This window comes from Colletotrichum chrysophilum, assembly GCF_026319265.1.
Source record: "Colletotrichum chrysophilum strain AFK26 chromosome Unknown scaffold_41, whole genome shotgun sequence".
In the NCBI taxonomy this organism is placed as follows: Eukaryota; Fungi; Ascomycota; class Sordariomycetes; order Glomerellales; family Glomerellaceae; genus Colletotrichum; species Colletotrichum chrysophilum.
Window position 1 is genome coordinate 30,269 of NW_026517328.1, and position 21,676 is coordinate 51,944.

Here is a 21,676-nt window from a genome sequence, read left to right on the forward strand (position 1 = left end):
TTAGAGCTGATAACATATTCATACCGCCGGGGACTGGCCGTCTCGGGTGAAGGACTTTCGGAGTGGGGCCGATGAAATCGGGCGGTCATCACGGACCCGATCGGCGCTTGTCCTGACCCAAAAAGTCAATGACGTAGGATACTTAATTGGCGACGTAAGTGCACAAAGCCAACCAATCCAGCCAAAATCATGAGCTCATGAACCTCTGTGGTATCCGGGAGCGTCGGTCATCGGCCAATTGGGAACACCGAACGTGTCATCGACATACTGGCGTACAACAGAAATGCAAACAATCATCCCTGCCTGTCTTGTAAACTGAATAAGACCACCACAATTACCCCTCTAATTTCGTCAACAACTTACTACGTTCTTCCTCTACCACCCAGAAGCAATATCGTATTCACCTAGTACTGTACATTAATCTCAATGATGGGTATCTCACTCTCAACCGCCAGGTGGCTCGCGCCCCTGTCGTTCATCGTCGACTTTGCCGCCCAGAACTATGGCATGCTCAGCACCCCTAATATGAAAGATGTCCATGACGCGAACCTTTCCTTCTTCTCCCCGCAACCTTTTTTCATCGCTGGCTTCTTCTTCCCTCAACAGCTGTTCCAGCTGGCGTGGCTTTGGCGCCTGTACAAGGCCGATCCGAAGGCGGAGCAGATAGACGCCGACGTTTCCACAATGGTCGACTTTGCACCGTTCTATGCTATCGGGAACTTTTGCATCGCCAGTGAGATTTGCTCGTTTCCAATCATTTTGAGAGCAAGACTGATATAAATCAATAGCTTGGATGATATTTTGGAACAATTCGGATCTGAAGACGGCCAACATCTTGGTCGTCATCAACAGTCTCGCTCAGCTTTACTTCATCTCCAGCCGCTTGCCGAAAATGAACATCAAATCTGTCAACTCCGTCCTCACTCACATCGTAGCCAAGACCTTTGCTGGAATCGGCGTGCTGGACCTTCTGCACAATGGCTCCGTAGCCTACTTTGTCGGACAACAGCCGTCTACTGCCGTGAAAGTGCTTACGGGCGTTGGTTTTGGCCTTCTGGCGACTGCTAGCGACTGGATATTCGGCGGATGCCTTGCTTACGACTTGGTTGCTCTAAGTGTCGGTCAAAACGCATATGGAAACGTCAGTTGGAGTAGACTCCTGGGCATTTATTCGGGAGGTACGGCGGCCATCGTTGGAGCCAAGAACCTGTTAAGGTAAGTTAGATCCTTCTCAAGCATCCGATTCGAGGGTCGACTTGCTGATGACCTCAGACCCCCATACGTCAGCCAAAATACCGAATACCGTCCTTTGCAATGAGCAGGAATGATTTCATAGGAGGCATGACGCGATGCGAATTTGGATCAACCTGTACTAGTTCATGTGTACGGATGGAACTGAAGGATAATCCATAGCCACAGGCGAGGTGGAGTGTTGCAGGCATTACAAACAAAAAGATCGACAACGTATACTCTCTGATTTGGCTCTTCATCATTTCCCAGGTTGTGACCCCCGCCCTCTACGTAAATGTGGTATCATGCTTCGCAACCTCTTCTCTATACCAAAACGCCTCTTGTACATCTATCTATACGTCAAGTTGCTTTTGTCGGCGCCCAGTTGCCAAGCCATTCCCTGGCCTTGTCAAGATCTCCCGAGGCTGCCTCACAGGCCGCTACACACCACTCGAAATCCCACACTCCTTCGCCAGCCAACATCTCTGCCAACTTCCTGCGTCTCTGGGACCCTTCGTCGACGCAGAAATGCATCGGCTCTTGCAGGTTCGGAATGCTCTGCACCAGAGGCTTCACGAGCGGAAGAGCGGCTTGCGCGCTGGCTCCCTTGGCCTCCAGCCCTAAATTGGCTCTTCCTGCACGACACCACTCGTTTCCACACCACTTTTTACCACAGCCGGTCATCAACTGGCTGAGATACCTTCGCTCGATACGACGCTTGAGCGCCTTCCCCTCAGGGTCGTGCATGCTCACATACAGAGGCCCGAAACAGAGGGAGCAGAGGCCGAGATCATTGCCAGGGCCCTGTCCCATTGCGGTTCCTGCTCCGACTGTACCCGTTGTGCCCACCCCATGAAGAGTCCTGCCACAGTTTGCGTTCCTGCAGATGTCGGGCTTGGGACGAGAGACTTTGTCCAACTCATGATGCTTCATATGCGCCGCCATGTCGCGCATGCGAACAATCTTCCCGCATAAGTGGCAGTCTGTCGTGCGGGCACCGTCTGCCAGCTCGTGAGCCGTAAGACCGGATAGAATAACCTCTGCAGACGGGTTAAAGGGATCACCCTCTTGGGGCACTTCGAGATGGCAGAATTGGCAGAGAATGAGTTTTCCGGGGCATACACTCGTGCGATGCAGTGCTAGCTCTACTAAGGACGGGGCCTTGTAGTTACATGCATAGCACTCCCGTTCAGTGTGTCGGATGTCTTCGTGCTTCGCCCGGCTGAATGGCGAGTCACCGAAGGCGTTGTCATTCTCGCAGTGCCAATGCGCCTCCCAATCAGGCGAGCCCTTCTTGAAAACGCGTTTGCATTTTGGACAGGTGATGTTGTTTCGCAAGCAGAAGTTCTGATGCAAAATGATCGTCCGCTTAGGAACCCATTGCTGGCAGTTGTTACATTGCTCCTCGTCCGGCGACCTGACATCACCGTTAGTCAAATCAATTGGCCCATCCCGAGATCCGTCTTCTGAAGCAGCCTTTGCCCTTAACGAGAAACGGACCGGTGAGCCGGAGGCGCTGAATGACGGGTACGCATGCACCGAGATGAGGAGTTCCTCTGCGTTCTCGAGCTCAATGTTTGTGGGTTGAATTGTCATTGACTTTTTCCCGTCGACTGGAGGATCGAAGTTTCCAAAGACGTGCTCGGAGTCGCGCGGGAGAGCACGTTGCCGAGTTGACTTGGGACTGACGAACAAATCCACCTCATCCTCGTCGGGCAGATTCCCAAGCTCGATTGTGAGGGGCCGGTTCCGGTCCCAAGACGGAAGCTCGTAGTCGACATATTCGTCAGGCAGGACCTGTCCATCGACATTCTTCCACACGTCGATCTGGCCACCTTTGGAGCTGCCATTGTCTGTCCCAGGCTGGGCTTTGGCCATGATCTGGCGCATCGTTTCCCGCGCCTGCTCTTCGTTCAGGGCTTCAATATCAACCTCCAAGTCTGTATCAACCACGCATATACCGTCGCCGTCAGGAAGAAATTTGTCGACTAAGAACTTGAATTGCTCGCCTTTGACTCCGCGGACGGATAAGATGGTGTCTTTGGTAAGAGTGGTGTAGCTTTCACGTAATTGTCTCTCGAGTAAAGACTTCCAGTCATCGGGATTATAGCCAGCTTCCAGAGGTCTGAGGCGAACGTAGGTGCCCTTGGGCAACTGCTTCGCGTGGACAGTGACATGAGGTTGAGCATCGCGGTCCATCTCGACTGTCAAGTCGACCGGTTTGCTTCCGGTACCATCACTGTTGAAGTCAGAAGGGAGTATGCCCAGCGCGTCCATCAGATATGATCCAAGGGCGATCTCGCCTTCCTCAGCAGAGAACTCGCGGATACCGGCATAGACGACGTTTCCATTCTTTTGGTTTACCAGGCGGAATATTAATGGATTCGGCAGTTGCTGAGAGGTATCTCGATAAGCGGCTTGGTGCTGGCGTGCGTAAGGGTTAAAAGGATCGTACGAGGTGAAGGACGAGTTGGAGGGTGCCGGGGGTCTCGGGGAGGCTGCTAGCAGTTGCTCGAGGGCGGATTGTGGGAGTAGGATCTTGTCGCCGCGGAGATCCTTGGAAGCAGATTTGATGGGTGGGAGTACAGCGAAGGGCGCCGACCACTGCAGCTCGGGTAATGGTTCGTCCATGATGGCTCGTCGAGTCGTCGCTCGGTTGGTTATCTTTTCGGGGAGGACGAGGTATCGTCGGGATGGCGAAGTATGAGTCGGCTTGTTGTATGTTTGGCGGGGTGGAGGGGCAGAAATCGACAAAGTGGACGCAGGGAAGAGTTGTTATTGCGGTTCGACATGACCGTGACAGGAGAGCTTTTGGCAAAGAGAATGCGCGACCTTACCGTCTTCTTGGGCGGTCTATCCGAGGCTGATTCAGGTGGTAAACAGCATGGTGATGCGGCGAGATGATTCAGCACAATGATGGGTTTCTTTGGGATTCCACCACTGCAGAAATTGGGTGCCATTCGTTCGGTCTTGCCTTCTGGAAATTGCCGAGCGCAAAGGCAGGCGGCAGCAGGCACCAGCCACATTACGTCAAAGGCCAGCCGCGCTATTGGCTTTCCCGTCTGGGCCAGCTCGCGCCACACATTATGTCCGTGGCTCACCGCCTGCGACATCTGGACACGACCCTACCCAGTCAGTTAGCATGGACTGTGCAGCATGGAGCACAGACGGGACTCCCTCCTCGGATCCGGGGTGAGATTGTGCCGGACGCCGACTTCCGTGAGGTCCAGTGGCTGCCCGGGAAGTGTGGAAATTTAGTCGACGCCACTTCCTCAAGCCACAGCAGACTGGTGCATCCATTGTCCAGAGTCTTGTCCAATCAGAGTCTGGCGATAACCACAATGTCTGTGACACTCACAGTCCACTGGGCATTGTGGTGCAATGACAGCACCGCAACACCAACCCCCTTCCCCGAGGACTCCGCGGCGCACGTCCATTGCCCAGCAAAAATAAAACCAAACAAAACAGATGTCACCTTGCTGGTGTCGACGATTGCTATCTTAAGCTGAATCATGATGCGCAGTTGCCAAGAAGCTTCACGTCCGAATCCAGCTACCTATCCTCCACTATCGACCAGAACAGAAACACTAGAAACATCAAAGCTACCGAAACAAATGTGGTCAAAAGCCCCGACTGCCCCGACTCCGGACTGCAACTCCGTGACCCCCGGAGCAGGCCTGGCTAGCGGATCAACGCGCCGAAACACTCCCCAAAATAGGCATGGCGAACCCCCAACATCCACTGAGGATGCCTTACACGTCCGTCTGGCGGCTGCTGCTACTGCTGCAACATGCCGCTGTGCCCGACACCTCATCCCACTGAACAACGGCGCCGCCCAGGGAATCATCATCCTGCTGCTGTATCCGTAACAACACTAGGAGCAACGTGATCAAACCCGCCAGCAGATTGAGCAGTTCGTGTCGACAACCGAGCAAGGGGCATCCCACTGTGGCGTGCCGCTTGCCCCGGTTTACTGGAGTAGGTTTGGTGTGTTGTGGTGGTGGTGGTTGTCGTTACTGCTCTGGGGTGCAAGAGAGATGGCGCCAGACATCGTCTGCCCTCAATTCCAGAGCGGAGCGGAAGCCTGAAGACCCCCATGCACTCCCCTCTTTAGTCCGAGTCAAACGAGTTGAGAGGCCAATCAGCACTTGAACCCTACTCGAGATGTTGATCTAGGTAGGTAGTTCCGGCAGAGCTACCCATCGTCCGTCACTGGCTGCATGACATGAATATCAAAGTCAAGAGATTCCCCAGCCGCCGCTGCATGTAGGTATTTCGGTCGCCAATACCGAATAGCGAGCGGAGGAACCTTAACTACGGGGCGGAGTGAGGGCAGCGGACTGCCTGCAAACACGTCAGCCAGGGCAGGTTTAAGCGGTTGGAGCGGCTAATTTGGACATGTAACACTTGCAAGACACGCCCAGCTCGAACACCTTCATTGGAGCTTGGATCTCGTTTTTCCTTCTTCTTCTTCTTTACGCGGCATCTAATAAGCCCCAAGGATCCGATGGGACGAGAAGAGTGTAGGCGAAGGCCAGTAACTCTAGCCTCCAGAGTCTACCAAGTAGTTGAGATGGGTGCCCAGCCGAGCCAGGGAGACCTGTCATCCGCTCTCTCCAATGGTCTCTTTTAGCCGTACGAATCTCATTTTCTAATGGCAAGTGGCCTCTGGTTATCTCGGCCCATCATTCGCGGATATGCGTATCTGGGCTCACTTCCTACAGCCGCCAAAAAGACAGATGCTCATTTTTGATGGGATCTTTGGGTGCACCGCCGCGCCGCCTGACCTGATGCAGCAGCATCTGCTGCTGCTGCTGCCCAGTGCCGCCTCACCTCATCCCAACAACACACCTCACCACCTCTTCCCCCCTTTTCTCTCAATGGTCCATGTTTGCCCATCCCATCAGTCTCATCCACGCCCATCCTCGCCAACTTTAGACCACCCCTTGCCGTGTCCCCCCATCTGTTGCCTCACCTTTCGGTCCGTTCCATACTCTTGTTCTGTTACCGTTGCCGCCACTCTCCTCTCCTACAGACAGCGACTCTTGGCAGCATAACTATGAGCATGCATGGCACGGAGACTCAGACAGGACACCTTCGACCTCGACGTGCCAGCGCAGCGGACCTCCTCTGTTGCTCTGCATCTGCCAAGACCGCACCAGACGGCGGGTTGAAGCTCTTCCGTTTCAACCGCACTATCCTTTCCCCCCTTCTGCTCCAATGGCCCTCAATGACCCCATCCACTGGACACGGCCGATCCTTCTTTCAGGGTCCGACCCAACCGGGCCAACCCCAGATACTACCACGCTACCACTTTCTGCCGACGACAACACCTGCCCTGGTGAGGAAGGCGACATGTCACTGCCCGTTTGTACCGGGGTACATGTGGAATCCTCCCCTGTTACTGATGCGCGCCTCTCCTACGTACTCACTCTCTTCCTCCCCCTCCCTTCCATGGAGCTATTTCAGCGTCTTTGCGAAACACAGCAAACGAGAGTACAGCAGACTGGAGGGCCAGCCGCGTAGAGTACATCAACAAGGGTATCATCTGGGTGGGCAACTTGGACGTTCATCCACTTGGATCTTAGACCGGTCTAGCCTGCTGGGCTCTAGCCCGCCCGTGCTGCATCTCTCGGCGCATCTTACTGACGGTGCGGTCGACCCAAAGTTCAAGGTCCAAGGTCCCTTGCTCGCCGTGTACATGGCCTTGCCTTGCTTGCGCGCTTCACGGAGTACCTCTTCACCGCAAAGCTACCACCCTCACCCTTACGGTCCAGAATAGTAATTTACCGTAGCAGATGGATGGACACTCCCACGTTTCTTGTCTTGCCTTGCTTGCCCCGGACACTATCCCGCCGTCCGCATTTCCTGTGCCTGGCAAGGTTCGAATGGCGTAGATATTTAGACCGACACGTCTTCCCTCGAAGATATGTCTCTTGACATGGTCCTTCACGTCAACTAACACTAAGCAAAGCTCTCAACACGTTCAGCCCCATGTAAACAAGTCGCCGCCAACGTCACCGTCCAGAAGCCGAGACCGAGAGATTGCGCGCCAGCGATCCCGCCCCGATCACCCTTCGAGACGACGGACATCTTCAGCTCTGAGGTTGCTGTCGCATTCTCTTTCTTTCCCTCCAACTAAACACCACAAGCAACACATCTCACCCTCCAGTCTGATCGCCGTAAGCCCTCGTGGTTTCCGGCCGTCGCATAACACCCAGAACCTCAGCTCCCCCAAATCACCCCATCGCGCGCGTTCGCCGTAACATGCTCCAGGACGTCGACGACGCCTACACGCTTTACGAGAACCCACCCACAAGTCTCATCAATCTCCTCTACAATCCTCTCATCCTCGCCCACACAGCTCCCCATCTCTCTGCCCATGATCGTCTGAGTCTCGCATCCACGAGCCGAAGCTTCCGAGATCTCGTCACCCACACTCCGGGCGTGTTCAGACATCTCGACCTCACCCAGGTCCGCACAGCGCAGTTTGACATTGATGGTATCGGCCGCGGTGGCGAAGTATGGCGCAACGTTCAACTTGACGAGAATCTGACCGAAGATGAGTGCGTGGTTTTTTTTTCAGCTTCCTTTTCTCGTCCTTGTCCCAATCCAGCCCCATCTTGAGCTTCCTCCGAAGCTCCGAACGGCTCTTCAACGGCCGTTCAACGGCGTCATTACCGGTCGCAAAGCGGCCTCAGTCTCCACTGCGGAGGATCGCATGACACTTGAATCGCAAAACTCCAATACTGACGCGACGATGCCCCAACAGCTTCTACTCTGGCCCGCTGAGAGGCATTTTCTCGAGCATCCGCCGCCGAAACATCCTTCAAGATGTGCAGACGCTAGTCCTTGACGGCCTGTCCGTCACCGCCGAGCTCTGCCACGAAATCATTCACGACCCGAGCTACAGTGTTCGCATTCTCTCCGTCCGCGGCGCAAAGAACCTCAACGAGCGCAGGCTTTGCGGCTCCCTTCAACATGCCTGCAGGCCCTCGCGACCAGAGGGTATGCCCCGACTGAAGGGCCTGTATATCTTTGGAGCGCCAGACAGCAAGCTGCCCCCGATGACGGCATCAGGCGTCTCGTCTGCCGCTGCGGTCTCGGCCGCCGCGCAGATCAGCGCAGGGTGGAATGCCAAGTCGCAGCAGGCGTTGAGCTCCTCCCTTCGCAGCGAGGGCGATGAGTGGTACCAGAAAAGGGGCCGCATCATCACTCGCCCGCTCGTTGAGGAGTGGGCCAACACCCTGGTCGACTGCCACGGTATCATCGCCTTCGACGCCTTACCGTGTTCCGGACCTCATCATTTCAACTCCCCGGCCTACGGCAAGGTAAGGGTTCCGGGCTCGGCGCGCCATTGGGCCGTCGCGACTGTTGCTCTGGGCGGTTGCGCCGGCTGCGGCGCCGCCCCCGAGGGAATGACTATTCACAAGGACACGCCGGCAAGCCATCGCCCGCTTCTGGCTCCGCCGCCCGTCTTGACGTCTTCGATCAAGGCGGCAACAACTCCGCAAACCGGGACCGGCTCGATCTCGACCGACTCGTTCGTTGCGCGATGCCTCGATTGCCTCCGCGAACGCTACTGCACCGACTGCAACAAGTGGTGGTGCGAGGAATGCTATCAAACGCCTACCACCGCCATCGAGCTGGCCGAAACCGATGTGATCATTGTCGACGCCGAGGGAGGTGCCTGGGTCCAGCATGAGGAACAGCAGAGCCAGCCCAAGATTAAGGTACGAAACGGCACATGCTTCCCGAAATGCACCGCAAGCGAGGTCATCGATGCGCTACGCTAGGCCGGGCCGGACGGTTTCTACTACTCTTGTCCGGCGTAGTCTGCTCCAAAGTGTATGCCACAATGCTGTCTATGTTCTTACGCATCTTGCGCCTGTTTGCTCAATTCGCCACCGTTCACAAGATAGCTGGATATAAAGATGCTGACCGAGATCGATGTAGGCTCGTATCACTAAGAGTTGCTGGGAGTGTGGGAGCAATGTGAGTCGGGACCCTCGTCGGCGAGCCTAGACCTGAGGCTTCCGTCGATCATGGACTCAAGCTGACGGCAAGAAACAGTGTCACGATTGCATTGAACGCACCCAGAGGCTCTGTAGAGGCTGCTGTGGCGGCTACTGTCTGGTTCACAATGAGGGCTCGACCTCGACTTTCGTAAGTAAACCCCTCGGCACTCGTCTTTGTGTGGCCCTGCTGACCTTAGATATCCAGTGTGACTGTAGAACAAACCCCAACCCCGCAGAATTCTAAGAAAGAAACTGACGTACTTTCTCAGGGTGCTCAAGCAGAGGACGCTTCTTGCGACACCTGTAAAATTATCGATACAACCTGGGCGTGCTGAGCCCCTTGCCGTGTAAACGGCAACCCACTGAAGGGGAATGCATCACAACGGAACCCAATCCGAAAAGGCCTTTGGCTTCGGCCCTGATCTTTCCCCTTCTTGCCTGTGCCGAATATCTCCACTCTCATATGTCACTGAGACGTGACACCATTCCTCCTCTCATTTTCTGGCTCATCTCGAGGATGGGGCGCGTAGGCCCGACTTTTGGGGATGCTTTCGTATCTGGCTTGGTCCCCCTCCGGCGCTGGGAGGACGTGGGTTCCCATCAGCGAGCAGTGATGTCTTTCTCGTAAGATACCCTTCATTGATGTGAAGCGTTTTCAAGGCGTCAAATGCCAAAGCCTGTGGATGTAATAGACTTTCTTAATTCTGTTTCGGTCAAATGTGTCTAAATCTCTGACTAGTATCTCTCCCTTTCAGTCTTGTTTTTGTGTCTTGTTTTTTTTACCCTTGTCTTTTTGCCGCGTGACAGTCCGGAATTTGTCGGTATTTTTCTGGGCAAGAGACGGCACTCGGCCGCTTCCACCCACTCCCCCCTCGAAAGGATGGTAGGTGGCAGTCAAGGCAGACCTGGGTTCGTCACGAGATGTTAGGAGATGTCTCGGCCATTTAACTCCGACTGACAGGTGCTTACTGGGTGTGGACTCGAATGACTATGGAGTCGTCGCCGCATGTCGGCGTAGCGATATGGATGAGGCTCATATCATCATCCCCTCCGCCATGTCTGTCATGACCAGCATCACGAGGTGATTTGACTCATATCGCTGCTGACGATTCCTATGATGGAGAGTCAGTGAGGATTGAAGATCATATATCGTATGAGCCTGACAGACCGGCGGCCTCGGAGACGCCGGAGAAGCTTCCTTGAGATATCCACGTTACGTGGCGGGTAGCCTCATCCGCACTGATAATCCAGAAAGGGAAACAGCTCGCCTCAGACACCATGCTCTCAACGTCACGAGCAGCAGACCACAAGGTATACGACGGCGCCTCAGCGTGGACAAATGCTCATCTCACCAGGGATGGGTAACCTGTCAACGATACTAAACACAGCGATCAGAAGGTGGAGTCTTTCGTATTCAACATCTTGCACTCCCCCACAAACAGATTACAGCCGAATACCGAGTTGAGTTTGCGATGCGAAAAATCCGTTGGTTACACCATCTTACTCCAAGGGCACTTGAGTCTCCGCCTCTAACTCACCTTCTACCGAAAACCGGTTGAGCTTCTCAGGTTGCCTTCAGATGCATTCGCAGAATAGTCCCATCAGCTGGTTCAAAACCTTTTCTTGACGGTGTCATCGAATCATTTGCTCAAGGGGGCTTATCCGCAGTACTGCGCAGCAGAAAAGGCACTGGAACAGCTTGAAAATAGGGCATACACGGCTGTATCATCTCCAGTCAGCTCGGCCGCGCCCCAGCTACATATCGGGATGTGACATGGCAAACCACTTTACCATGGTCCCTGTGTGCTCCTCGCCGTGCACAGGCGGGGTGGCAAGTTGCACACTCGCCTGGTACTGAGCACCGAGAGTTTCAGGGTCCCAGGCTTCCAGAGTCCTCTCTACTTCCAGGGTTCCGTGTACGACAGACCTTCATGAGCGATCGAGATGATCGAGATCTCTGAGGAGAGCCCAGAGGATCGGTCATCCTCATTCGTCAGCAATGGATGGATTCCTTGATCTTCACAGATACAGAAGGATGGGAAAGTAGCACCTTGTTGCCCGAATGGAAAGCGTTCCGGTGTTTTGATTTGACGTCATTGGCTCTGCTTGAGTCTCTTCGGTCCCCGCGCTGCACCCCCCTCGCGCAGCTTCCATTGCTGTAGAGCGCCTCACGAGGCCAGTTGGGGCTCTAGTAACAGCACAAAGCCGTCTAGGACATAGTCAGGGATCGGCTGATAAAAGGTCGCCTCGTCCTAGTCCGCCAGAGGACGAACGGTCTAGACGGGATATTCACGATTGAGTTGGTCGCCTTTCTGGTCGCCTTAACCTTGTTCACTTCGTCCAACATGATCGCCGCTTCAATGTCGCCAAAAACAGTCTTTTTCATCATTTTTGGGCTACTCGTAGCGAGTGCCATCGCCACCGACGAGGTTCTGTACCCGGATGTTGTCAAATCTCTGAAGTCCAGCCCGACAGAGCTCGACAAGCTCAAGATACTGCCAGACGACAAGGATTGGACCTTCAACTACTTTTCGCATGCATTCCACACCAACAGCCCCGGCGGTGTGGTCAACGCCAATGCGGCCACTTTCCCAGCAACTGTTGGCAACGGCATGACCATGGCCTGGATCAGCCTCGGCCCTTGCGCCATGCTGCCACCTCACTACCATGCCAGGGCCTCCAACTACGTCGTGTCGGTTGAAGGGACTACCGAGACATACATGACTCTGGAAAACGGCGCACGCGTCGTTAAGACGCTGCTGGAGCCTGGAATGATGACTCTTTTCCCGCAGGGGAGTCTACATTCTATGTCCAATACTGGTAAGTTTCCGCTACTGAGGCAATGCGAGAACAGAGACTAACCATGTGTTCTTTAGGCTGTGGAAATGCTACCCTCATCTCAGCTCTCAGTTCGGAGGATGCCGGGACACATAACGTCGCGAATGGCTTGTTCGATCTCCCTCAAAGTGTGGTTGCCGCCGCATTCGGAGGGAATCCTCTGTCCGCCAAGTTCGTCCAGCTCAGACGTGACATTCCGGCTGTCGGTACCGGCGCCTCTATTGGGTCTGCCGAATGCCTGAAACGATGCGAGGCTCAAGGCTCCAAGTAGGTAGTCTACAGTATGACCTCAACCCTTGTTACCATTGAATGCTTGGGCTGACGATCGCGCTAGGCCATCCATCCAACCCTCCATCAAGTTCTTTCCTCGACCGCATGACATCGGAGGGTTTACACAGCACCAGAAGTCTCTTTGGGAGGTATTGTTCGGGTGGTGGCGCATTTGATATTCCCAAGACTGTTCTCTTTGTACACGCATAGCAGTTGGTTGTTTTTGATTCATAGACTTATGCATCGGGGGTATTCAGCAGCTGGTTTACGCCAGAGTGGAATGTTCCTGGGGCGGTTTTTTGAGAGGCATGTCCTTTTCGACAGTAGGGTTACCGTATTGTATCATAGAGCACAAGGATTTATTCGGCTGTGCTTCCTGAACCGAACTTTCGAGCGATCCAGACCCCGCCGTACTCTTCGTACTCCTGTTTTGTGGCAGAGTACTTCAAAATGTCGGGGTGCTTCGCCAGGTTGGCACCGCCGTACCAAGTGCTCGTGATGGGGTCGACAGGATGTGCGACACGGACAATGCAGGCGTCCGGAACCCTCTTAACCAACTCCTTCTCGAGTCGCTGGATGAAACCCGGGAATAAGGCATTGCCGCCGACAACCACAATGTTGGCCAGCAGACCTGGCCATAGGCCGATGGGCAGCTCGGAGAGCGATTGCATGACGACATCGGCAACACCGGGCTGGCGGAGGCCAAAGTCAGAAGGTTGGAAGAGGAGCTCAGGTACGGAAAAGCGTTCGTTGCGCAAGGTAAGAACATCCTCGTTGTTGTCCGCTGCCGCCTTTCTCTTCGCCTTGGTATGATTTGCCGGGTCAAAGTCTCGGACGATGCCCTTGGTACGGGTGTGAAAGTCAGGCAGAACGTAGTCCTTGGCGATGCCCGCCCCGGTCATGTATGGCTCTCTTATCTCGCCTCGGGTTCCCTTCCATGTCTTCTCAAGGTCACCATTGAAGTCTAGCGAAACGTAGCTGGCTTGTTCTTTGATCTCGTTGACGATGTAGGTGTCGTTTCGCATGTCGTAGTATCGGAGGGAGAGAAGGCGGGTGAGGTAGTTCGTCAAGAGCTTCCCCCCTACGTCGAGTCTGCGAACGGCCGACTGGAGGGGCCGACCGTTGAGGAGAGGAGTGACGATGGTGTTGGAGTAGCCCGAATCGATGAGGAGGACGACTTCGGCCGGAAGCTGCGGGACAGTGTTCGGGTCTCGAGGGGTTTGTAGAATGCCTTGGATATCGTGGTACGCATTGAACGAGGCACCTGAAGCATGGCAGTTAGCTCATGGCCGACCGACGCCTTTGGGCGAAACATGGAACAGTGGAGGGACTTACCTGTGCCTCTATAGAAGCTAGCGAACTGGTACTCCTCGAAGACAACCTGGTCGCAGTTTGACTGCAAAATAGGCAGTGAGTTGGGCTGTTCTGTGAGCAGCAGCCTCGTCTCGTTCGGGTCGCACTTTTGCGGCGCCTTGTCATCGAAGAATTCGTGGTCCCAGATTTCCTTCTGGGCTTCCCAATTGACGATGAAGCCCTTCTCGACGGGTCTGCGAAACTGAATTTCTCCGAAGTCGCGGCATTTCTCGAGGTCTGACGCGACGTAGACCTTTCTTACTCGATCGCGGGCGATGCAGTTAGGGATGATTCGCGGGTCTTCGGTGAGTTCGTCGGAAACGAAGCCAGCCTTGATGGTGGACGCGCCGTTGTCGAGGACGAGCGTTCTTGATGGAGGCGCGGGGCCCGAGGATTTGCTTTTGCGACCACCTGCCATCGTGACGATGTGCGTAGTCGTGAGACGCTGAAGCTGGCTATCGGTCGACGCGCCGCCTTCGACGGCAACCTGGGTCGGCTTAAGCCGGGCGTGGAGAGAGCCGTTCGGTGTTGGAACAGTTGGAACAGCGAAAAGTTCAACGTCGACTCCAATTGGTCTACTCACCGCCAGGTACCGGTGTGGAGCTCCGGAAGTGTCTCCGGACTGTCGGTGTGCCGGTGAGCAATCCACAGCTGGTCCCAGCTGGGGGGGCTATCCTGACAGATGCCCGTGCATAAGGTGAGGTAGGTAGGTATCACATAAAACTGAACCCAATCCACCGTAGTGCCATGGTATTCGTACAACGCATAATTACTGCGTATAATTCGACGATATTGTGAAATTCGTTCTTCCTACGGCAAATGGGCATTATTTAGGGATCTGGCACCCTGGTAAACTTTCTTTATGCTCGCGCCGCGGATCGGGCTCTAGCAGATAGTCTTTTGTAACGGAATGCAACCCTTTTTAACGGAAGCCAAGCCTTTTTCTCTAAAAGCGAGAGCGAGAACCACATTAAAAACGTCGGACGGAACTTTTCCTGTCCGAAGGCAGGCGATACGTCCGTCTGTGTCTTCCATGTTAGTCGGCAGGTTCCGAACATCTACCATCTATCCATCTTTCCACTACTCAACAAACCACTGCCGAACATTTGACCGTCGAGAGCGCCGGAACACATGTTCAATCGCAGGGCTTTTTTTAATGTCCTTCCGAAGCCCTACTACGATGCAATCCCAGCATAGACCGCAAGTCCCGGATGCCGACTCTTTCACAGCGGCCGTGAGGCTTCCATCTCTCTCGTGCTCGTCATGCCGACGTCGCAAGGTTTGATATTAGCCATTCTCTCTTTTGGTACGCTCGATGTGCCAACTGAATGATTAGGTAAAGTGCGACCACCGGAAACCAATATGCTCCACCTGCGAACGATACGGCCAGGACTGCGTCTGGCCTCAAAGAAAGAAGAACAATCCTCGGAAAGAAAAGACGTTAGTCACCAGCCTGCCTGCTTGCCTGCCTTACTTTCCGCGTATCCTAAAACCACAACCAACCGACTAACCTTGATCGCCCCTATCCAGAGAGAGACTCTATGAAAATGTCACCGCAAGACTAGCTCAGATAGAGCGCTTGGTCAAAGACCTGCAGGAACCACAATCGGTTCAGGAGGCCCAGCCTCGGGCCATGAGCGAGGCCTCGTCAAATGGCGCCACTACTGACCATTCCACATGGATGAAGACGTCGCAGGCACAGAACCCACCACAGCCCGATCCGAGTCTGACATCCCCGTCAAGCACAACTTCATCTGGGCCGAAGCTGTTCCACGCTGACGCTATGCCCGAAGCTGCCATCGGCGCCGGTGGTACGTATCAACTTCATAAATGTCAGCTCAGCTGCATGGGAACTAGGAGTTGACCAAGCCAACAGGTTCTTGTTTGCTTTTCTCGGCCGAGGGCATGGAGAAGATTGACACGTTGGTTGGGGACAAGCGTTTCTCTGGCGTTGCCCGCGGACTTCTAGACCAAATCAATAGCATCCCGCCACAAAGAACCCTCAACTATGTTTCCACAGCCACTGACTCCTTCCCATCGGACTTTGTTGTGGCGGAATGCATGAAAGGTATGCTGCCTTATTCAAAACCAACCAAGTCATCAATTCGACTGATCTGTTCGCGTCCTAGACTTCTTCATCACTCTCAACCGACACATCAAATTCTTTGATGAGTCGTCAGTCCGCGCCGCGGTTCAGTCGTATCTACATGGACAATCGTCAAGCAGCATCGGTTGGAAGATAGCCCTATACACCATCCTCCTGCACCCTCATCGAAAACGAGATTTGCTCCACGGCACACGAGAACATGAGAAATATTTGCATAATGCCATGGCCCTCATACCTACCGCCATGCTGCATTCACCCTGCCCCATGACCATAGGGGCTCTCCTTGCGCTGGTGAGTCTGTTATCCCGCGGTATTGAGTTGCAGTATTGACGATGCAGGTGTCCCATTTCATTTTTACCGCCGAAAACCACATTGCTGTTTCTGTTCTGGCTCTAGCAACGCAGTCTCTCCTTCTAGGAGGTTACTACCATAGCAACCATCCCGGCCTAAGCGACTCGGAAATCCAACATCGTCGGCGTCTTTTCTGGCAAGCCTACATCTTTGACCATGACTTGATGCTACGGATTGGGAAGCCGCCTCTAATCACTGATAACTTCCTCGTTGACTTGCCCGAAGAGTATCCCTTGGACTGCTATGGCTTCTTTTACTATCCGGGCGACGTCGTTCTCAACTACTTTCGGCAGGAAGTCAAGCTAGCACAAATCCAGGGCCGAATTTACTCAAGACTGTATCTGAACAGCCCGACGTCAGCGACTGCCCTAGAATCTGAAATTAGCCTCCTGGATAGAGAGCTCCAGGAATGGCGGGATAGTATCCCCGAAATGATTCGCCCGAAGCAGTCAGGTGCCTCTCTGGATGATGACAATCATGCTAGGTTGATGGCATTGAGTGTCTTGCACTTCGTGTACTTCCAGTTGGTGGTAGCAGTTCATTCGGCGGCGCTTAGAATGCCATTGTCTGCGCAGGACATGGACTTTCTGCGCCCCAGCGTTGCTATCTGCGTCAATGCTGCTCGTGGGGCTGTATCACTCTTGAACTACCACCACATCGACCATCCCTTCACAATGTTAGTAGCACCTCAATGGATAGACTGCCCGGCCATACTGACTCAGACCAGATACCTTCTTTATCAGGTAGCTTGGAGCGTCGACATTCTCTTCATCAATATCATCGAGAACAAGACGTCCGCCACAGCGGCACAGGATATCGAGCTGATCAAACTCGTCCTCTCGTTCTACGAAAGGTATGACGTGAACCACCAGAAGATTGCCTCCTACCACATCATCAAGGCATTGTACGAAGTAGCAGTATCTGTTGTCGTGGATCCACCAAACGCGGTGCAGGAACCCCTCGGCACAGCTCTCAATGGTCTGAGCTTGACCATAGACAAGGGTAATGGAAATGAAGAGTTTGTGCCTGTTCTCCCGGTCCCTGAAGCAATTGACCAGGACAACTGGGAGGGCATATCCCACGGTAGCCATAACTGGCTCTCGGCTGGATTCTTGCAAATAGTCGATTGGAGTTTGCCACCAGATAGCATGATTGATGGCAATCTGTGAGACAATCATTTACGTACATGTATTTTCGTAGCTTTATGTACAAATACCAATGTAGTATAATTCTTTCGACCACCCATAGTCCATCACATACTTGCGCATTCTAATATGCTCCTTCCCATCTACGATGTCTAGTCCGCCACCTTGCATGGGGCTACGAGCCAGACACCTACAAAGATTTCACCTCAGGCTCCATAGGCAGCTTTGACCGACGGCCTGGCATTGAGGCGTCCATGCCATGCCAAGAAATGAGGAAAGCGAGTCTTAATCTTATGCTTCTCCCAGAGCTCGTCTTTGAAAAACGGTGCTCCAAGAGCCACCCGATTCCACGGGATGAAGGATAGATCGGCGTAGGTGCTAGACTGGTGAGCACCTTGTAGCAATGTCGGGGCCAATGTACCTACCATTTGCCACCAACGAGATACTCCCTGTCCTTGAGAATTCCGTCCAAGACGCCGAATACTCTCAAGACTTGCTCGATGTACCTGTGCTTGGCGGTTGGGATGTCTTCGGTCTGTCGGTAAAACCACACCGCCTGTCCGTAATAGGGGCCTTGTCCCGACATTTGGAAGTGCAGATACTGTTGCAGCAGCCATCTGCTATTCTTGTCTTTGAGGGTCAAACTCCCCAGCGCATCGTACTTCTCGACCAGGTACTCGACAATCGCGCCAGACTCCCATAGTGTGAAGTTGTCATTGTTGGGATCTGTGATGACTGGGGTACGACCGTTGGGGTTTAGCTTGAGAAATGCTTCGCTCTTAACGTCCTCGACCTCGATTTTTTCATATGGAATGCCAAGCTCTTCCAGGGTGATCAAGACCTTGAAGGGGTTCGGGCCACCTCCTACAACCTGTTAGCCCACAGTCTTCCATCTACGCGTGTGTCTAAGGCGTACCTAGGACATATACAGTGACGGGCTTAATCAGAGACATAGCTGCGCTGCGTATGGTGCCGTGTTCCAAAGTGGCCTGGAGAATGATGATCCTTGGTATCGAGACAAGTGTTGTTGGTAGTGCTGTTGAAGATGGGAGTCTCATAGCCATGCACTTTAAATATCACACTTTGCGCCTTGACCTATGCCTTGAGCTCCGCAGCGAGCTCCATCGTCATGAGGTGTTCGGATGAAAGTGGCCAAGAAGTCCGTGTCCGTCCTGTTAGAAGGTGAGCTGCAACCATTGGTAGATTCCGGCTTAGAAATGCACTCTTGGTTTGAAATCGATTCTCAAATCCTTCTGTGATCCGCTCTCCGGCCACCTCCGACTCGAATATTGACCGCATCTTGACAACTACGGCCAGAAGACGATCCCGCTTAGTCAACCGGAAGACAACCAGCGGACCGGCCTAGATACGGCAGCAAACGCCCCACTAAGGAGCTTCAGGAGTAATCTTGTTGCGATGCCCAGAAGTTATACCTTGCAAGTGCAATTGACTTCGCGAAGTTCCTACTTTGGCCTCGCTGCGATGCTTGGTCTTGCGTCAAGGAGCTTTGGAAGGCACAGCGGCGAGTCGCGCATTTCGACCATCCGAAACGTCCGAAAAGTGCGCCCGAAGTGGATATCGAGATGCTCTGGTGATGACTCTGCTGGTTTACCGGAGATGGACGAAGCATTCTAGCATGGTAGGAAGTAAAGATCAAGTGTTAAGCATCTGCGATACATGATATGTCGGAAAATTAGCTATAAGATAGATTCAGGATCCCGACTTCGATATGCTGAAGTTTCGACTCAGACTCATTGTCTACAGTTTAATCCATTCATCCTTCCCAAGATTTTGTAACTTTCTTCCGAAACTTTTACTTCAAGCTTCCCATCATGGTCCTCTTCAACCGAGCTGTCTGTGTTGCTGCTGGATGTGCTCTGACTGCACCGAATGCCAGCGACCCGATCCCGACACCTAAGATAACCTTCCCCACCAACGCAACCTGCGGTGAGGTGAACGTGTTCTACACGTGAGTTGAACGAGAGAAGAGTTCCCTCGACTTTCTAACGTGTCTATAGCGGACTTACGGCGTACCATCCACTTGTCCTCTCTAGAGGTTTTGATCCGGTTCAAACTGACATTGCTTTGCGCAACGATACAGCAAACCTCGTCAAGGCTGGATTCAATGTCTATGGTGCGTTATACGGGAAGAATACATGTTACTGGAACTAAAAGATGGAGCACAGTTCTCTTCCAAGGACCCGATCAACCGGCTTCCAACATTGCAGACCGCATGAAGGGCAGACGTTGGGGAGTCACCGGCGTGGGATGGGGTATTAGGAACTCGACCATGCTGGAGCTTGTCAACCGCTTTGAAGGTATCATGCTGCCGCTTCCCCTAAACGTTTTGGAGTCGAGTGACTGATCCTTGACACAGAGAACATCAACCAATACCGCGAGGCCGAGCCACTCGCTCCTTTGGTTTTCAATTGGAGCCCGACCTCTCTTGCTGAATCGGTCACCAGGCACGTACCTCTGAGAGACGACTGCACCGGAAAGCCTGGAACGTTATATGTAAGCATGATCTAGAACCGAACGTATCATGTTGTTGACTAAGCTCGATAGGCATATGAGGAAAACTGCCCCCCTGAGCTGTGTGAGAAGACCACTGTGGTTACCTCTGGTAGCCTCGAGGAACTTCTTCAAGGGATCCCCCAGTGACTTCTCGGTGGAAACCCCTGAAAACTCCCCGCATGCAACTTGTTCAAAATCCCAACTCTGCGCATTTTCAGATCGAGAGCATGGCGAAGTATTTCATAGCAGAGCGAATTTCATTTCTTTGGAGGACATTGACCCAGTTTAGTTAGCTGCACTCATAGGTCTACAGGCCGCGTTTGGAGGCGATCTTCGTGCCTTGTTGTGGGTTCCAACAAATAGACTTATTCAAGTGCCATACTTCGCGTTGCTCCTGATGCTATTGTCTGTTGTAACTGTTCCCTCGTTCGTCTCTGTCAGGAAGTTTGATGCATCCCAGATGCCAAGACGGTACTTTCGGACATTTCGTCGCACCGTATCCAGATCTTGGTGTCGCGACATCCCGGAAAGCATGAAAGCTCGGGGCAACTAGAACCAATAGCATCTATCAACGCGGCCACTCTCACTATTTCAATCCAAGTCATGGATCACATCCAGAATACCTGGACTTCCCATCACCGAAACTCTTCCAACCATTCGCCCGCTCAATTCAAGAGTCGCTCGAAGCAGGAAATCAAGGGTTGTTGTGCTCAGGCCCCTTGCCGTCTTCCAAAGGTAAAAGAATGTTTCTCCTAAATGGTCCTGCGGCAACATTGACGATAAAAGTTCCGAAGCCAATGTCATCTTGCGCCCCGTGACTGTTAATGAAAACATGGCTAGTGAAAAGCTGGCGGTGACACGTGGCAACCCAGCTATCAAAGAAGTTTACAACATTGGATCAGTTGGCAGCAGGAGCCAATGTGCGCATTCGGAATGCCGGAGAGACGCTTGTTGCCCCGAGGCTCGTGGGTGACGGCGCTTGTATACCGTCCATTACCTTCTCCAAAGTGTTGCCATTAGGACGGTTGGCGACGTTCCCGAACCAGCTGATCGCCCTCCAAGGCCCATTCCTCATCCAATATGCGGCGCTGGAAGCTGTCTTGGAGAACAGCAGCCATAGTAACCCTCTCATCCTCGGTGATCCCGGTGAACTGAGGTCACTTTTCGTTGTTATCTCGTCGCTCCGAGTCGTCATCCACACCAGTACCCTCAGACGAGTCGTTAATCTACGATCAATAAGATCTAGGCGATGGGAAAAGGCCAGTCCTCTGCGACTCATGGCGTCCATGGTTCGAACCTGTGTACAGTGGCGCATCCGACCTACCAGGCAATAGTCTCGGGTCACAAGACTGCATTTCCTAGACCCTTGGTGATTGAATATACTGCGGCTCGGACCGCATTGACCGACGGGTATTCGTCAAAGATGCCGAAACGCATCATATACTCGGAGCAGAGTCCCCATTCCTCCTACCTGGCGTAATAGGGAAAAACGGCGCTTGTGGTTCCGCGACATGTCCCGGCTATTGTGAGTATCGGCTGTTGTCGTCTTGGCAGTAAAGACTACCATGGAACCATTTATTGGCATTATTGCAACTTCCAAAGACAAGACATCTAGAATTAAGATCGAAGTTGTGCTCTACAATGGTGAAAAGCTGATTGAGCGACTTCACCGTCAACAGGAGGAAGTCGGTTGTCAACATTGTTACCTTAACTCCCTCATGCGTGTTCCTATTTCTAGCTATGATTTAACCAACATGAACAGCTCCCCCTCTTGGGTGTTATCGCTAGCAACGAACAACCTCGAAAACTCACGGTCCCAAGTGATACCAGACGGCCTAAAACACGTGGCT

The 21,676-nt window shown here is 53.3% G+C and overlaps 8 protein-coding genes across 8 annotated transcripts; 5 read left to right on the top strand and 3 right to left on the bottom strand.

The window, feature by feature from the left end:
• Positions 1–426: 426 nt before the first annotated feature.
• Positions 427–1,318, top strand: COL26b_005836 (uncharacterized protein; the record flags this gene model as incomplete). The annotated part of the gene is made up of 3 exons (XM_053178671.1): positions 427–733; positions 789–1,215; positions 1,273–1,318. 3 exons carry the CDS (start codon positions 427–429, stop codon positions 1,316–1,318), a joined length of 780 nt encoding a protein of 259 aa, XP_053037314.1.
• A 1,350-nt stretch (positions 1,319–2,668) lies between these two features.
• On the bottom strand, positions 2,669–3,861 carry COL26b_005837 (uncharacterized protein; the record flags this gene model as incomplete). Its single annotated transcript, XM_053178672.1, has 2 exons — positions 2,669–2,746; positions 2,770–3,861. The coding sequence occupies 2 exons, from the start codon at positions 3,859–3,861 to the stop codon at positions 2,669–2,671; spliced, it is 1,170 nt and encodes a 389-aa protein (XP_053037315.1).
• A 3,636-nt stretch (positions 3,862–7,497) lies between these two features.
• On the top strand, positions 7,498–9,026 carry COL26b_005838 (uncharacterized protein; the record flags this gene model as incomplete). The annotated part of the gene is made up of 2 exons (XM_053178673.1): positions 7,498–7,796; positions 8,003–9,026. 2 exons carry the CDS (start codon positions 7,498–7,500, stop codon positions 9,024–9,026), a joined length of 1,323 nt encoding a protein of 440 aa, XP_053037316.1.
• Positions 9,027–11,593: 2,567 nt separating this feature from the next.
• Positions 11,594–12,357, top strand: COL26b_005839 (uncharacterized protein; the record flags this gene model as incomplete). The annotated part of the gene is made up of 2 exons (XM_053178674.1): positions 11,594–12,068; positions 12,125–12,357. The coding sequence occupies 2 exons, from the start codon at positions 11,594–11,596 to the stop codon at positions 12,355–12,357; spliced, it is 708 nt and encodes a 235-aa protein (XP_053037317.1).
• Positions 12,358–12,715: 358 nt separating this feature from the next.
• Positions 12,716–14,127, bottom strand: ARP6 (Actin- protein 6; the record flags this gene model as incomplete). The annotated part of the gene is made up of 2 exons (XM_053178675.1): positions 12,716–13,620; positions 13,692–14,127. The coding sequence occupies 2 exons, from the start codon at positions 14,125–14,127 to the stop codon at positions 12,716–12,718; spliced, it is 1,341 nt and encodes a 446-aa protein (XP_053037318.1).
• Positions 14,128–15,390: 1,263 nt separating this feature from the next.
• Positions 15,391–17,336, top strand: COL26b_005841 (uncharacterized protein; the record flags this gene model as incomplete). Its single annotated transcript, XM_053178676.1, has 2 exons — positions 15,391–15,520; positions 16,213–17,336. 2 exons carry the CDS (start codon positions 15,391–15,393, stop codon positions 17,334–17,336), a joined length of 1,254 nt encoding a protein of 417 aa, XP_053037319.1.
• A 397-nt stretch (positions 17,337–17,733) lies between these two features.
• On the bottom strand, positions 17,734–18,265 carry COL26b_005842 (uncharacterized protein; the record flags this gene model as incomplete). Its single annotated transcript, XM_053178677.1, has 2 exons — positions 17,734–18,176; positions 18,229–18,265. 2 exons carry the CDS (start codon positions 18,263–18,265, stop codon positions 17,734–17,736), a joined length of 480 nt encoding a protein of 159 aa, XP_053037320.1.
• An 879-nt stretch (positions 18,266–19,144) lies between these two features.
• Positions 19,145–19,677, top strand: COL26b_005843 (uncharacterized protein; the record flags this gene model as incomplete). The annotated part of the gene is made up of 3 exons (XM_053178678.1): positions 19,145–19,281; positions 19,331–19,446; positions 19,541–19,677. The coding sequence occupies 3 exons, from the start codon at positions 19,145–19,147 to the stop codon at positions 19,675–19,677; spliced, it is 390 nt and encodes a 129-aa protein (XP_053037321.1).
• Positions 19,678–21,676: the final 1,999 nt, after the last annotated feature.